This window comes from Empidonax traillii, unplaced genomic scaffold, assembly GCF_003031625.1.
Source record: "Empidonax traillii isolate 1590-97213 ecotype Southwest subspecies unplaced genomic scaffold, ASM303162v1 scaffold270:size1067046, whole genome shotgun sequence".
Lineage (NCBI taxonomy): Eukaryota > Metazoa > Chordata > Aves > Passeriformes > Tyrannidae > Empidonax > Empidonax traillii.
The window spans coordinates 709108-724800 of record NW_020955463.1 but is presented as its reverse complement, the minus strand read 5'-3'; the positions used below and the strand labels follow the sequence as shown (position 1 = coordinate 724800).

Sequence of the window (15693 nt, the reverse complement as noted above, 5' to 3'; positions counted from 1 at the left end):
AAACTGAAAATGATGTTTGACGAAAGTTTAGGTCTCAGGAAGGTTAACCCAACCAGCCATTCTGCACCCATAGACACATAATGAGCTCCTAGAAGTCTGTTTGGAAGGAAAGAAAAAGAAAGTGGTCTTTCAGAGAAGATTTTGGGAGTGAGGTGACAATATCTCTGCTGGGATCATAAGGACACTGCAGGAAATATGCCTTGAGAGAGGTTCTGTGGCTCAGTCCTGGTACAACATAATACAATGACTGTGCATGCATGTCCGAGTGTAGCTCAATGAGACGTGTGGTAGGACAAGAGAACCTCCTTATTTTGTTTCGGTACATTCTAACTGGCAGTGGGAGTGCAGTTCGAGCCCTGCTGTTCTCTGAAGTAGGATCAGTGAGTTCAAACTGGCATTCTTGTGGGCAAGGCCAGGCACCAGGTTATATCCCATGTATTCATTCCTGAGCCCTGCTGACCTTCCCATGCCTTCAGCCAGGAAGGCTGAATGCAGATAGCCATTCTTCTCTCTGAATAATTTTGTTTTTAGCAGACTCATCACATTCACAACAACTAAAAGCACAGCAGAAACATCTGTATCATTACTGCTTCAGATGATATTATTTTAGCTCCAAGGATATGCAGGGCTTTATTCATGAACTTACATTAACAGACAAGGTAAAACCTTGAAAAATTAGTACATTGAGCTGAACCTGAGTAGCATATATCACAATACAGGGCACTAAAAATTACTGTGTGTGGAATTTGTGCTCTTTAAATTAGACTAGACAAATTCAAAATGAAGCAAAATTTTCTTTTCAAAATTGGCAAACTTGCTCCCCTTAAAAAAGGGAAAACCAAAATCTGAAAAACCCTCTTTACACAGTAAATTATAAATTTAGACCTAGCCTAACAGAACATTTAGTGCCCCCACCAATTACAGCTATAAATTAATTATCTGTCTCTTTGTTTCCTGGTACTACTATCCAAATTATATTTGATGGATTATATTGAATGCTGCTACTGGCACACAAAAAGCTTTTTAAATAGGTTCGCTTTTACTCTACCTGTATTGCTTAGCTCTGCTAGTTTTTCCACATTTTGCCCAAGACATTTTTATGGTATTGGCCAGACTAAAGCTGCTCTTAATATCCAGAGAAAAACATTAGAATTACTGAAGTCTGCAATAAATTTCTGAATTGCTTTTGTTACTGAAAAAGCACACTTTCTCCATTTGATTTATTACAACAAAAATCAAACGGAATCTCTAAGCATTCCTTAGATCATACATATGCAATTTGTTATAAGAAGTCTACTTATCACACTTTTGCACTACACTGTTGATGTAACTGTAAAATCAACTCAACCATGTTATTACTTGTTGTATATAGCCCACAATCTCACAGTGATCACACTAGTAGGTGGCTGAGTTTTAGTGCTGGAGAGTGACAAAACTGTTTATTAAAAACTAAATTTAATGTTCCCTTGGATATGAGCAATATAAAAACACAGCTACTCAACGGTTCCTAGCAGTCCCTAAGAGAGGGTCATATTTCTTTTCTCTGATGCTTTCAGAATAGAGGAAACTTTTCTAATGAAGCATCAGCCTATGTGCTACTGCCCAAAGAAACAATTAGCAATGAGACATTACTCATTGGTAGCAGTGATTACTCAGTAATCATTGGTACTCCAACTGCTACCTTGGAAAATCTTAAGATAGCGTACTTTCTCTCCTTTTAGGAGACTGAAGCAATGCATTTTGATTAGATAATAAATGCTGTGAGGAAGACATGGCAGTGACAGATTACAGAAGAATGAAAAGCTGACTAAGGATGGCATGTTGAGTCTCATGCAGCGATGCTTACATTCCTTCTTGGCCTACAGAGGTCTACCTTGCATCCACCTTTCATACTACTGCTCCATTTACATATTCTAACACAATAGGTGGTTATGTTTCTTTCCATTTTTATTGTCAGTCTTCACTGAGCTCAGGTATTTATCTTGTTCTTTTTTTGCCCATAGATACATTGACTTCTAAAAGCATAACACTGACCTAATTCTTTTGAGTTTTAGTACAGCTTGACTGGTGCATTCAGACTAGTAACCAGGGTAGCTGTATTTTAATGTCATCTCCCTTTGGTGCACCACAGTTTCCTAAAGCATCCCTATATGCGAGTTGGGACATCCTGTCTAGAAAGTCTCATACTCTGTTTCATATCTGTAACAAGGACAGAATGAGCCCTTACCAAGTTTCTGATGCCAAGATGGGCGATGGAAATTTCTTGCTCCAGGGCAGGGGTTCCATTCAGAGGTACCTTGGTATGCTACGGGCATGGGCTGGCAGAACTTTGTGAAATTCGATGAGGACAAATACACAGTCCTGCAGCAGGCTGGGGACTGACTGGCTGGACGACAAGGACTTGGGGGTTCAGGTGGGCAGCAAGCTTAGCATGGATCCATAGCACTCACTGGTGGCATTGAAGGCCAACAGGAGACGGGGCTGTATCAGCAAGAGCCAAGCCTGCAGATAGAGGGAAATGATTCTTCCCCTTTACTCAGCACTTGTTAGATCCCGTGAGGAATACTCTGTCCACAGTGAGCCCTGCACTACAACCTTTTTGATACAGTGGATCAAAGAAATCAGGGGGCCTCCAAGATGGTCAGGAGCTGAAGCACATAACCTGAGAGGGAGGCTGAGGGAATTGGGCTTGTCTAGCTTGGAAAAGAGATGTCTTATGGGGACCCACCAGTACCCTTCTAATACCCACTGAAAAGACAAGAGGCCACTTCTTTACTGAGTTGTGAAGTGGGAAGACAAGAGAAGACGTGATGGGAAGACATATTCCCAAAGCTGTTGCCATCAACTAATTGCTCCGAACTTAGTGTTAATCCTGTTGAGTGGGAGGTTGGACCAGGTGACCTCCAGAGATCCCTTCCAATCCAAATGACTCTGTGATAAATATTGTGCTGTCAGTCCTCTGTTTTACCAGGTCAAAAACGAAGAAAACAACTTACCAACCAAAACGACAAGTCTGTATTTGTCATTAGGTTGTCGTCTATATTTTGCAACTTCTTCATAGGTTGGAATATCTGCTGTATCATACTGATCACTCTTCTTGCACTCATACATAGACTTGTTTGTTTTTTTATCTTTTCTGCTAAGACGAAAGCTTCTTCTAAAACCGGCTGCAACAAGAACAGGGTTTTTTCAAAGTAAGAAGGTAAGTCTCTTCAAAACGTTTGAAAACAGTCTCTTCCAAACATTCAAGGACTGGAGCATGGAATAAAAAATGTATTACAGGTTTAATAAGCCAGGTCATTCGAATAACATTTCCCATGTTTTTAAACTATATCAGGTACCTATTTAAACTGTAAAATTAAAATTACCAATAAAAGCATAACTGTTGCAACAAAAAGCTGTAAAATATAATTGCGATAATTTGTAAACGAATTTAGATAATTGAGATAATTTATCTTATAAATCAATATTTATACACAAGGAAATTCATGCAATCTGGACTCTCATACTACACATAATGCAGGTCTATTAAATCACCATGGCATACAGACATCAAATAAAACATATGATAGAAGCACATCTGGTGGTTGAAAGGGTTAATGAGAATTAACTCCTTGAACAATTCTGTTATGCTTAGTTCCATGCTGATAGTGTATAAAAAAGTGCACAAACCCCTTCCCAAATATGTTTAGAAGTAAACCCAAACACTCATAGTCAAATGCCAAAATACTAGGAACATCTTAGACAATACAGTACCCATATTATAAAATTAAAAGTTAATACTGCAATTAAATCTGCTTTTACAAGGCATGACCATCAGTGTGACATCTATTGTGCCTATCTAGAAGGCTTGAAATTTCACATAGCTTTTAAGTACTCTCAAAGGAAACAATCATAGGCGTTTTCAAGCAGAACATCACAAAAACAGTCTTTTACACTATATGTTAAAAAATAATTTACTCTTCTGTTAATGATTCCTTTAGATTTTACAAATAAATCCTTTACATTGGATTACATTACGTTTTACTAGTATCTCTATGGCACCATTTTTGTTCTAGAAGGAACTAGAGGAACAACTGTAAGAGCTGATTTCCCTATCTGCCAGGAATGGAGTAAAACACAAGCTATACTTTAAATAGTGAAAAAGTTTGTTTTGTTTCCCAGAACATTTCACAGGACAGCAAACACGTGTAAATTTATGGTGACCCCAGATTTTCAGCCACATGTAACAGCACTTATGTTTAGGTGTTTGAAAAGTAATCATATTACAATTTCTTCTTCAAAGGTAGTACCTGGCAAGTTTAAAGACTCAGTTTTGTGAATATTTAGAACCAGATCTGAAGAGAAATGCTACAAGGTATAGCCACAGGCTTATCATTTCTCACACAGTTCCACTCAGCATAAATTGTCACAGAACCTGGATCACAGAGGATGTTAACCAAGTTGTTTAATTGATGTGAGCCCCTATACCCATGGGAATCTACAATACATGCATACACAACAAGTGAAGAAAAATTTGTTTGAATACCATGATGTCAATCCATTCATATTAAAAATATATAAATAAAATGAAAAGTGATGAAAATTCTATCCATGGGAAGGGCTGATGGCATTTTTAAGAGGAACAGTATGGTCTAGACTAACTAGGAGATGGGCTGGTGTAGAAAAGGGATCAAAATACGAGATATGAAAACGTAATGAAATAAACTGAGTTATGTTATTATTCAAAGAACACAAACAGTGAAGTAAATGCATGAGAAATAAAAATGCCCTGCTGAAGAGCTTACACACCCACAAGAGGGCCTGGGGGATCTTGCCTACCCTCAGGTGAAGTACATCATGACACAAGGATGCTCTCTTGCTCATTGCTATACCTGATAGCATAGACAGTTATATAATGATTAAAAGTAACTTTAGCAATAGACACATGAAGTGAGTTACAGGTTTCCCGAGGTCTCATCTGAAATGCTCCAGATTGGGAAAAAACAAAACCAAAACCAAAACCAAACCAAACCAAAACAAACAAACAAAAACCCAAAAAAACAATTTTTGTTCTTGTTGTTATTGTGTTTTTACTTCTCCCCCTTTAATCACTTCATGGAAAAACAAACAAACAAACCTCACAAAACTACAAACAACCAAAACCCTACAAAACCAAAAAAAAAAACAAAAAAGAGAAAAAAAAACCACACCCCCACAAAAAAACCCAATCAAAAACCAAACCCAAACAAACCAAAAAAAAAAAAAAAAAAAGAGAGAGAAAAGATGCAGAATAACTCCTCACCATTGACTACTAAATGGCTTACAAAATTAAGAGCTTTGTCACAAAACCCAGAATCCATGTATCTGGAAAATGTAAAAAGTAAGATCAAATGAAGATAAATCAATGGTCTCCATTAGAGTTTGGTGTCAACCTTACAAATACCAAGAGTTCTGTGCCCCAGAGCAGCTGTCTCAAATGCCATTACCAACAGCTTCACAACCTCTGCTTACATGTTACCAAACTGCCAGGTGGTGAGTTATTTAAGAATTTTCATTCCTTTCATTCCTTCAGAAGGGAGGAAATCCTTCAGTGATGCCTTCGGGCTGATTTTTCCCTTGCCACTTTTACAGGCTGCAGAGAAAGCTTCACAAAGACTCAGGTGACATCATTCCCATGGCTAACATGGGCTTCCTTGAACAAAACACTTGGTAATTCAGTGACTGAAACTTATTGTTCAAATGAAAATAGTAATATTGTCCTGTATATTAAGAAGGTTCAACAACAAGTTCAACTAGGACTTAAGATATTACAGAAAAGCTATTATATTAATTAAAAAGAACAAACATGAGATGGAGATTACAGATGTCCAGTATGGCTGACTTCTCTGTAGTGTGCTGGTGAAGATGATCTGTAAAACTACTGACTATTAAAAACCTGTGATATGCTGATTGTTTCACCACTTTATGACTATTGCCAATTTGAAAGTTGTTTTGAACTGTTCTTCAAAGCCCATCCAAACAGCCCCATACAGAAACCCAAGAAAGCTTGCTTTTAAGGAGCATTCAAAACCAAGGAAAATGTACAATTTGGATAGAAAAGGTGAGACTGTTTCAAATATATCCAACACTTTTATGATACCGCTGCAGCATTCCTGGAAACATGATTCTTCCTCTCTCACAGCTGCCATTATATGTCCTCTCATATGTGGCTTAACTTTACTGTGACCTTCAGAAGCTATTTTGTGAAGAACTGTTAATAAATATTTTCAGATCTGTTAATAAATATTTCCTATTGAATGTCTGCATTTATAATTGCATTCTGTGTTGGGCAACTATGACGGCACAAAAATATTAAGCTGAACTGAAACAATACTGTATTTGCAAGAATAAAAGCATTTATGAAAAGTTAAAAAGTACTCTGCTAATGTTTGCATACTTTACAGTTCAGAAAAGATGAAAAACAAACTTCATATATTTAAATGAACAATAGAGCATCATTAAAAATATAGTGAAAATTACTACAGGAAACCAAACCCAATACCAATACGCAACAGAAAAAATAAAATTTCTATTAAATTATTTCTCTTAACAGTAAATTTCTATAAAGAACAAAAGGAAAAAGCATTGCTTGCCCAGAACATTTGATAATATAAGCATTGACGAATATGAAAGGAGCTGCAGGCTACACTGTCTGAGGAATATGGATATCAGCAGAGATTAACCTCTGCTGCCAAGTATGCAGACTATAAAATAAAGGGAAAATTCTGTCTAAATTTTGTGACAGAGTATTCTGAATGTTGTTAAGCTCGCACCAGCTCACTGGTTACAGCTACATGACTAGAACCTTACTGAACATGCAAACCTATAAACTACTGCTGGAATGTAACAGATTCAGTGAAATAAGAGCAGCCTCTGAGAAGAAAATATTAAGAACAAATGTTCTCAAACTACTCCTCAAAACCTGTAACACTTCTCAACATAAAATAAAAATCAAAAACCATTACTAATAAACTTAATTAAGGTCCAATAACAATCTAACAGAAACCACATAGATCTCTAAGAATGAAATAAAAGAACTCTAGCAGAAAAGTGTGATTATTCTTTTAACTACTAGCAGCATACATTTGGTCATCTTAGAACAACATCCGTACACTCACATGGAGAAATCCACTTGGGCCTCAAACAGAAATCCACACTGAAAACAGGCAATTTGTGAACCTGTCTCCCTTAGAATATTTTAAAACAATGCTGATGAAAAGCACAGTGCTTATTTAGATTTAATTACATAATTCTGAAGAAGTAGACTGCAACTATATTGTGTAAATTTAAATCCAAATATATTCATCAAAGCAAAAACGTCATTTCTCAAAGTCAGAGAAATTACACTAACAAGAAACGATATAATATAAATTCACCTGTGGTTCATAAATTCACAAGTGAAGCTCCAGAATGCTATAAAGCACTTACACACAGTTTTGTTAATTTTCATTCATTAAAGTGCTTTCAGTACATGTTCAAATTACATCTATTCTTCACTGAATTTAGTTTAATCTTACATAATTTATAGTGAACAAATGCTATTTAATTGTAAATGCACTTATGAGCACCTTTTGTATTCATATTACTTACAAATGTAAGTTTGGCACCACGGTCGTTATCTAGGTTTGTATGAACAGAGTGTTTTTACTAGATATTTCTGGATTCTTTTTCCCCCCCAAATATTGGGACGTTTTTTATACTGGCTCGTATACTGAGTATTTCTATTGTTACACAGGAACTGCACAAACACAGAGCAGACTTCTTACTCTGTTTGCTTCTGGACTGATTCCCAGCTTGCACATTTAGACAGGGTTAATAAAAATTTAGATTATGTCTGGAGTTTTAAGGCGAAATTGAGAATAGTAAACAGATGATATTCATCTATATTTACTGTATGTTCATAAAGGTTCAAGTAATGTAGCTAGAATTTAAGCCTGGCAAAGACAAACTCCTAACATTCTCCCCAGCAATTCCTCAGGAAATTACAGCAGAAACATATGATACTATACTGTGACTTAAATATTAGAATTTGGTGAAAAATCATTAAATTTATCTGAGCCCCTTTAGAGAAGAGGGTTCAAATTAAAAGCAGCATAACCTTGGACATAACAGATCTGGACTCCAAATGGTACAGACATTTTGCTTTCTGAACCCTGTCTCTTCTTTTACTCTTCATGACCACCTTGTATGTCTCTAAAGTACACACGCTTGCTGAGAAGGTCCTATCTTCACAGAATAACCTGGTTCACAGACTGAAATGCCAGAGCCATCTGTCTCTATCTCTATCTCTATCTCTATCTCTATCTCTATCTCTATCTCTATCTCTATCTCTATCTCTATCTCTATCTCTATCTCTATCTCTATCTCTATCTCTATCTCTATCTCTATCTCTATCTCTATACTTCTCTATACCTATCTATATGTATATACCAGAGCCCTGAACCCCTAACAAGCCATAAGATTAACTGAAAATTCATTAATTGATACTAGAATTATGGTAGTTCACTTGATCTGATTATATACTACCAAGAGCAGCATGAAACATGACTCAGTCATTTTGGTTTTCAGGAAGCAACTGATTTTAGAATTTTGAGATATGAATGATTTACCATACTTAATTTACCTCACAATAACCATCCAAGGTCAACTCCCTCATCAGTGGTTAAGCTAGTTCCCTCTACTTTGCTCTTGTAACAGGTTACAACAAATAGAGTTTCTCAGATGTCACTAAAACACCCTGAACTTGTTCTGATTCAAGCCCTTCAGTGACACTGTTTTAGGTTTTGTTTTCAATGTAGTATGTTTACTCAAGGTTTTATGTTGTAATAATGATGAGATTTGCCTAGAAATTGTTAGTTTCTTAGTAATCAAGGAGTGCTGTATGTGCCTACCATGTTTCAAGAGCATACACATTCAGAAACATTCAGATGCTCACTTCAAAAAACAGGGATGCAAAACACAGGTGGGCATTCCCAACAAGTTGTCTTCAAGAATCATATTTGTTTTCCCACTCTCCCAAAAAGCAACAGGCAGGGGAAAAATGTATCTTTGAAGGCCTTCACTGCCCTTGGGATTGAAGGAATATATTCTCAGACCAGTGGAAAAGAAAGGCCTTCCTAAGCAGTAAGGTGGACTGCACCAGTTAGATACAGTATTGGCTCCCATTACCTTACAGAGAGTTTATAAAGTGTCTTTGCCTAGGACACCTTTACCTTATAGACTATCCAACTTTTAAACCTTGCACAGCACATAAGTAAGAGTTCTATGTCCTCTCTGCAGCTGGTCACCAAGTTTTTTCATATTATTACACTATAAGCAGTGGCATTTGTCCAGCCCAGAAAGTTATTCCACAGCAGTTTGTTCTTTAAGAAAATACAACTGAAAAATGTAAGAGAAAAGCAACTCTAAATATGTCTGTATAGGATTGGGCTCCTAATGGTTTGTGAAATAAGAAGACATGGAGTGCATGAGACAGTTTGAATTACAAATCACTGTGTCCTGTTACCATCTGGAAAAGAATGGTAACATCAACTCTCAAAGGCCTACCTGCCTGATCTTAAGATACAATAATTTTTAATGAACAATTCTTAGTGAAGAGCTCCAAGGAACCTCTGATTTCTAAACCAAATAGCTACTTATTCACAACAAGTGAATATATTTGTGTCCTTACCCCAGAACTGGTCATAATATTAGTTTTTGTGTCTTCTGACTCTCCAACATTTCACTTCCAATGGCACATACTCAGCATGAGAAGGCTGAAGGTGCCATCTCTGGACTAATGGCAGCACATCACTATATGAAAGCTCTCAAGAGAGGAATCATTGCCAGAACTGTACAGCAATTCCCCAATACTTTTTGTGAAGTTTTGCCTAAGTAAAGTACAGCCCATCTTGACTTTTTATTCTTTGCCCGTAGGACAATAGTAGCTTCTTCCTCGAGACACCTCCTTCCTAGATGACCAGGTCTTTTTGGTAACATGAGATGAGATTATGCCACACAGGTTTTGTAAAAAGGTTAATGTTCTTTCAATTATATGGTTTGTGTGTGCCTGATGTTTTTTATATACCACTTTCAAAACCATTGAAGTGCAGTATGAAAATCATCTCAATTTACTGTTCTGGTCTAGGCTGTTTCACTGAGCCCAGTGGCTTGGAGGTACTGAAGTACTTTGACAAGTTTCTTCCCACTCCTCTTGTAGTAGGAGGATGAAAGTCTTGGGAAAAGGGCTGGTTGCCACAAAAGCTGCTCCAGCCAGCCTTCAGCTGGCGGGAATTCTGGACAGTTTCAACTAAAATATTTTTACATAGCTTTTAAAATGGCACAAATTAAAAAGTTGAAACATATCATGGAACATTCACCTTTTTAAATGTTACTGTTGTTTGAAATTTGGAATCTTGAAGCTGAAGCCAGCGGACTTGTTCCCTTCCTCTTCCCTGCTCCCCGCAATGATACATAGAGCTCAGTTTTAAAACTAAATTTAAGCTATTGAGTTATTGTGACTTATTATATTTTGTAATGTGGACAATGAACTGATGCCTGCAAATTTGCTCTGTACTCTCACTGAATCCTCCCAAAATGGTTAGATAGACATGTACAATGAAAAAATGTGTAAGCAAAACTTGAATAAAACCTTGGAAGAGTCTTTAAAGAATAACTCAACCTTTTCATGACATAGTAATCTTTTTGTTTTATTCAACACATTGCTGGCTTTTTAAGAGTAAATATTTTCCCAAAATTTATATATTTATTTTATTTTGACTTTAAAATCAAACCACTATTTTAGGAGTCTATGTTTAACTAGATAAAGGAATACACTACATAAACCCTTTATGTCAAATCCAATGAGCCATGTTTAAAACCTTTATATTCATGCATTTTTCATGCAGAGTAAGGACATTTGTATGCAGATTACCCCCAAAAGCAAAGTGGACACAGTAGTTCCAGGGAAAAGAAGCTGAAAGAAAGGAACAAAATTGTCTTTTGTAACCAACTGCTCACCTAGATAGGATCCACTGTTGTGACCAGCACATTCAGCATCTTCTGGACGAAGGGTAAAAGCATACAGAATAAGAGCCAAGAAATAAAGCAGAATAGTTAGAAGCCCAGAAAAAAATACAGAAGAAATTACTTTTAAAATGACAACTGTACAAAGCATAGCATTAAAAAGCCTTCAATAAGCCATTTTCTTAAAAACATAAAACAATATTTATTGTTTTATATTTTAGCTGGAGATATTCTTGGATTTTGCAGCATGCACACTGATCTTTTTACCTTCTCAAGCAAAAGTTGTGATGACAACAAACATTCTAAAAAGGATTCTAACACTGTATTATTTGCATTTTATCAGTTAATAGAAAATATGCCACTTGAAAGAAAGCAAAATGATTTGATGTAAATCAAGCTTTTTTGTAAATTATACATTATCAGACTTTAGCTTTAAGTTTTGGCTCACTGGATTAGACAGAAAGGTTTTTGATCAAAAACACATCCTCTCATTTGATATAAAATAGCTATAATGTGTATTTTTACATGCCAGAGGCCCTTTGATCAAAAATATGAGCTACAATTTCTAGTGCCTTTATAAACAAAAGCCTCTTAAGTACAAAAAAAAAAATACAAGAGATCAGCTGCTATTACTTTAACATATGCTGCAAGCATAACAGTAACCAGCTACACTCCTAGGGGAGACAGTAATGATGATACCACAGAGATGAACTTTCTACCATCTCAGTTTGTCAGGATTAATTAGAAATGCAAGACCTCTCAATGGCCGTGTAATTAAGTCAGAACCATCACTTTCCATCCCAGCCCACCCAAGTGTTGCTAATATTATTTAATCACACTACTTTTCTATGCATATCTTGCAGAAGTTCAAGAGAGAGTAAGCAGTTTAAAACAATAGTTCAAATTACTGATTATTACATACAGCAACCAGGAATATTCTGATATTTTTATCTACTTAGAAAGATGATTCAATGTACTTGGTGGCAATATAAAAGCATTAGATGTATCACATCTCTTAGAAACACTGGAGTATATTCAATTTAATTCTAAACACATGTTCTCTAAATAAAATTATTGGGCTATGCAGGGAAACTTTTGTACATGTACCTTCAATTTCCTCTGAGAAGCACAAAGGAAAAATAGGAAAGGAAATCATTAAATGGAGTGAAAATATAACTTAAGAAAGAAAAGTTAAATCGAAGAAGAAAAATGCACCTACCACACTCAACCGCTTCCTCATCTTAGAACAGCCAAAAAAACAAAGTATTATTGTTTAATACTTCATAAATAGGAAAAAATTCAGCTATGTAAGCTACTCTCAAATCCTCTTGACAGCACCTATTATATTGAGGCATATACCAACATACCAGTACTGAGTTTAGCTTACATGTTTAACTACACTCAGTTAGAAAAGAACCTAAAAAGGCATTGAAATACTATGTGCACTTTAAATTTCCTATACGAGATTCTTTCACTATTCATTTGGTAGCAATGACCTTACCCAGTTGTCATGGGAGATCTCCTGGTATTAAATGCAAAGTTTGATAATTCCACTTAATCAATCTTAGCCTAGAATTTCTAAGAATCACTACCATGAACATGATCTCAGTATTTTTCTGCACTCACAGTAACAGCTGGTACTGCCCTTGGAGATGGATTTTGGAGAAGTTTTTTGGTTTTGGCTTTTTTTTTTTTTTTTTAATTTTTTTCAAAAATCTACAATTGTAGCTGGAAACATGCTGAAAGAATTTATATAGTCCCATAATTTTTTCTCTGACAATATTCTAATATAATAGATCTACTGAAGACTTTCCGCTTACTTATCTGCTGTCTTGAGAGTAGATGTAGTAGTACATTTTTGGGCTTTTAAAGAAAAGCAAGATAAATTAATGAATTTTTCGTTCACAAATGTAGTATATACTAAGGTCCAGATTTATACAGAGATTTTACAACCTACATCTCATTCAAATGTCCTTTACAATCTGGATAAATACGCTTAAAATACAAATATTTCAAAGACTTTCCATAAAGCTTGTCTTTCCTCAGAATGATGATATGGAAGAGGTCTTTACATTTCATGTCATGAAATGGATAAAAAAAGTCTCTTCAGTCACAGGAAAAACATTGTTTTGTAGAATCATTTCTTGGTACCTTTTTTCTTGAGGAGTTACATTGTAAAATACTAATTTGGAAGACTTTGCTGAATCTTATTTCAAGTTTATTTTTTACACTCAAGGTGACCATATGGTTTAAGTAGGCTGGCAAGTCCTCTGAGGTGAACACTGCTTGGTTGACCACATATGGTGCCTTAAAAGAGTGACGACAGCTTTGTGACTTGAGAATGAAAGCGCTGGATCCATTTTCCTCTCTTGACTTAAAAGTTCCCGGTTCTTGACAAATACCCTAAAGCTGCATCTAGGGTGGCAGGCTGGCATTCTAGTACTGCTCCCTTCTCCTTCTCAGTGTTGAGAGACCTCTTATGTATCCTGATATGTACAAGTTTTTCTATATTTCCATTTCCGTGACTTTCAATAGATTGCAACGTATCTCCTGAAAACAAGTCGCTAATACTCAAAACCACATTAACAGATTTTGAAAGTCCCCTGAACTGAACATAAAGAACTGGACCAGAAGAAAAAATAGATCCATGTGTACTGATATACACATGTACAGAGGTCTGTACAGGTTGGCACTCACTCAGCCCTGACCACTGCAGACTCCGAGGAGTCCTGCAGGTGTGGTGGATGGTGGAGTTACAGCAGCAGGGCTGAGAACAGCTGAAGGGAACTCAGGCTCCTGAGCTGGCCCTGCTAGGAAAGGGAATGCTCTTATCCATAAAGGAACGTTAGGATTCCAAAGGGAGCCAGCTGACTGCAGAGAGCACAAGCCAAAATATCTACAAGCCGAGGTTTAATAATGAGATAAAGTGAAGGAGTTCTGAACTTCCTGTATTTTGCTAAAAATCTTCCTTCTTAAAACTGCTCTTGGCTTTCTTGGGCTACTCTTAAGGCTGACAGTCTGTAATGAACTGATGTTGGAAAGCAGTGGGTTCTCATAGCTTAACACAGCTATGAACAGTCATCAGCATGTATCTCCCAGCCTGATGTATCTCCAACTTTTTACAAGGAACTTTACCGGGGCTATTGCATCTCCCCAGTAAAGTCAGAGGTTATTTGCCAGGAAACTTCATACTGTGATTCACCACGAACTAATACAGCTCTGTGCACCTGGAGCAGTTGTACACATGCAGCAAGTGTGTGCCCAAAGTTCCAAAGTTTAGAGGCATGAAAAACTGGGACTGATACAGTTTCACTTAATTGAAGTGGGGTGAGAAGGGAAATAGGGGTCTAGAAGGGACAAATATGAGACTAAAAGAGGTCAAAGACCAAAGAGGAGGAAATCTAATGGCAAGTAGGAAAACAAAAAAAATGACAAAATGAAAAAACCTCAAAACATAAGGCAACAGGGAACAAATAAAACACTGAGAAAAGAAGAAATACAAACAATTAAATGTATTGTGGTAAGAAGAGAGAGGAAGTTCCAAAGAAAATAGTCATAGAATAGGTTTATGAAACAACAAAGCTGTAACAAGATATAAATGGGAAAAAAGAAGGAGGAAACACAAGTGCAATGGAAGCTTAGGAGGCAGGTGTTTTTATTCATTTTAGAAAGGTTTCAGCATAGCCAATATGCTAAACTATAACAATGAAAACCAATATCACATACACTTTTTTGTTTTGGTATGTACTTTAACTGAAATATAATCAAGATTTGGTTTTGGGAGCCTCACCTAAATTATACTACTTATTAAGCTCAAAACCAGGGCCACTTCCAGGAACATTCTCAACTCCTTGGAACAGTCCAGCACCAAATTAAGATTTTTAGCTTTTGTTGACTTTCTTTCAACAAAATTTCCATCAAAGAATTTTACTTAAATGTTTCTCAGTCTAAAATCAGATCCAGCAGCTCTGTTCTAGTTTCTTATCAAAAACAAGTTACATTATCCCTTAAAATACACTTCACTTTAGTAAGCAAAAAACTGTGATGTACAATGATCTGCATTACAGTGAATAAACACTCATGATTTTTTAGTGATGAACAGCCCCACATAGCAATCAACATTTATATTGTTTTGCAGGTTTTTATCTTAAAGAGATTTGTAGATTGAATCATACATGCATGTTCATGCTATAGGAAATTTAAAATTATCTAATTTAATCCTCTCATAAAGCCATCAGATAACAGTATCTCTACAAAGACAATTTAGAAAATTAAGAAGGATAGTCTTGCGGTGAAGAACAAAGCAAGAGTTTAGGAGGTCCATTTTTGCTTCTATCTCATGTGACCTTGATTCAAATGTCATCCAGCTTCAGGTATCCTTAATTTCTCTGTGATAGCAGAAAATCAATATTTGTAAGGACAGGAGACTTTCTGAACAAAAAAGCTAATGTGCCAATTTAACTCTTCAGGTCTGCTTTACTTTTTGGTTTTACTCGTAACTACCTGCAGGTGGGCAATCAAATGTGAACACAAAAATACTGAGAAGAAAGGCAGAGTTAAGATTGTGCATCAATTCTAACAAGCAAAAGAGTCCTACTATAAATTTATCCTAAAAGTTTGGTCTTCAAATACAAGTGGTACAAAGCATTTATTCTTCTAGCCTGTTTA

At 36.2% G+C, this 15693-nt stretch overlaps 1 protein-coding gene across 6 annotated transcripts in view; it reads right to left on the bottom strand.

Moving 5' to 3' along the window:
• Positions 1 to 15693, bottom strand: part of MPP7 (membrane palmitoylated protein 7) — a 150486-nt gene that overhangs the window by 13484 nt on the left and 121309 nt on the right. For 3 of the 6 annotated variants that reach the window (XM_027889694.1, XM_027889696.1, XM_027889697.1), the window contains 4 exons: positions 12245 to 12265; positions 12133 to 12144; positions 11020 to 11061; positions 2997 to 3167 (listed from right to left, as the gene is read on the bottom strand). In XM_027889694.1, coding sequence (XP_027745495.1) covers positions 2997 to 3167; positions 11020 to 11061; positions 12133 to 12144; positions 12245 to 12265 — 246 coding nt within the window. The remainder of the gene's footprint in view (positions 1 to 2996; positions 3168 to 11019; positions 11062 to 12132; positions 12145 to 12244; positions 12266 to 15693) is intronic. The other 3 variants (XM_027889698.1, XM_027889699.1, XM_027889700.1) reach the window with 3 other exon arrangements.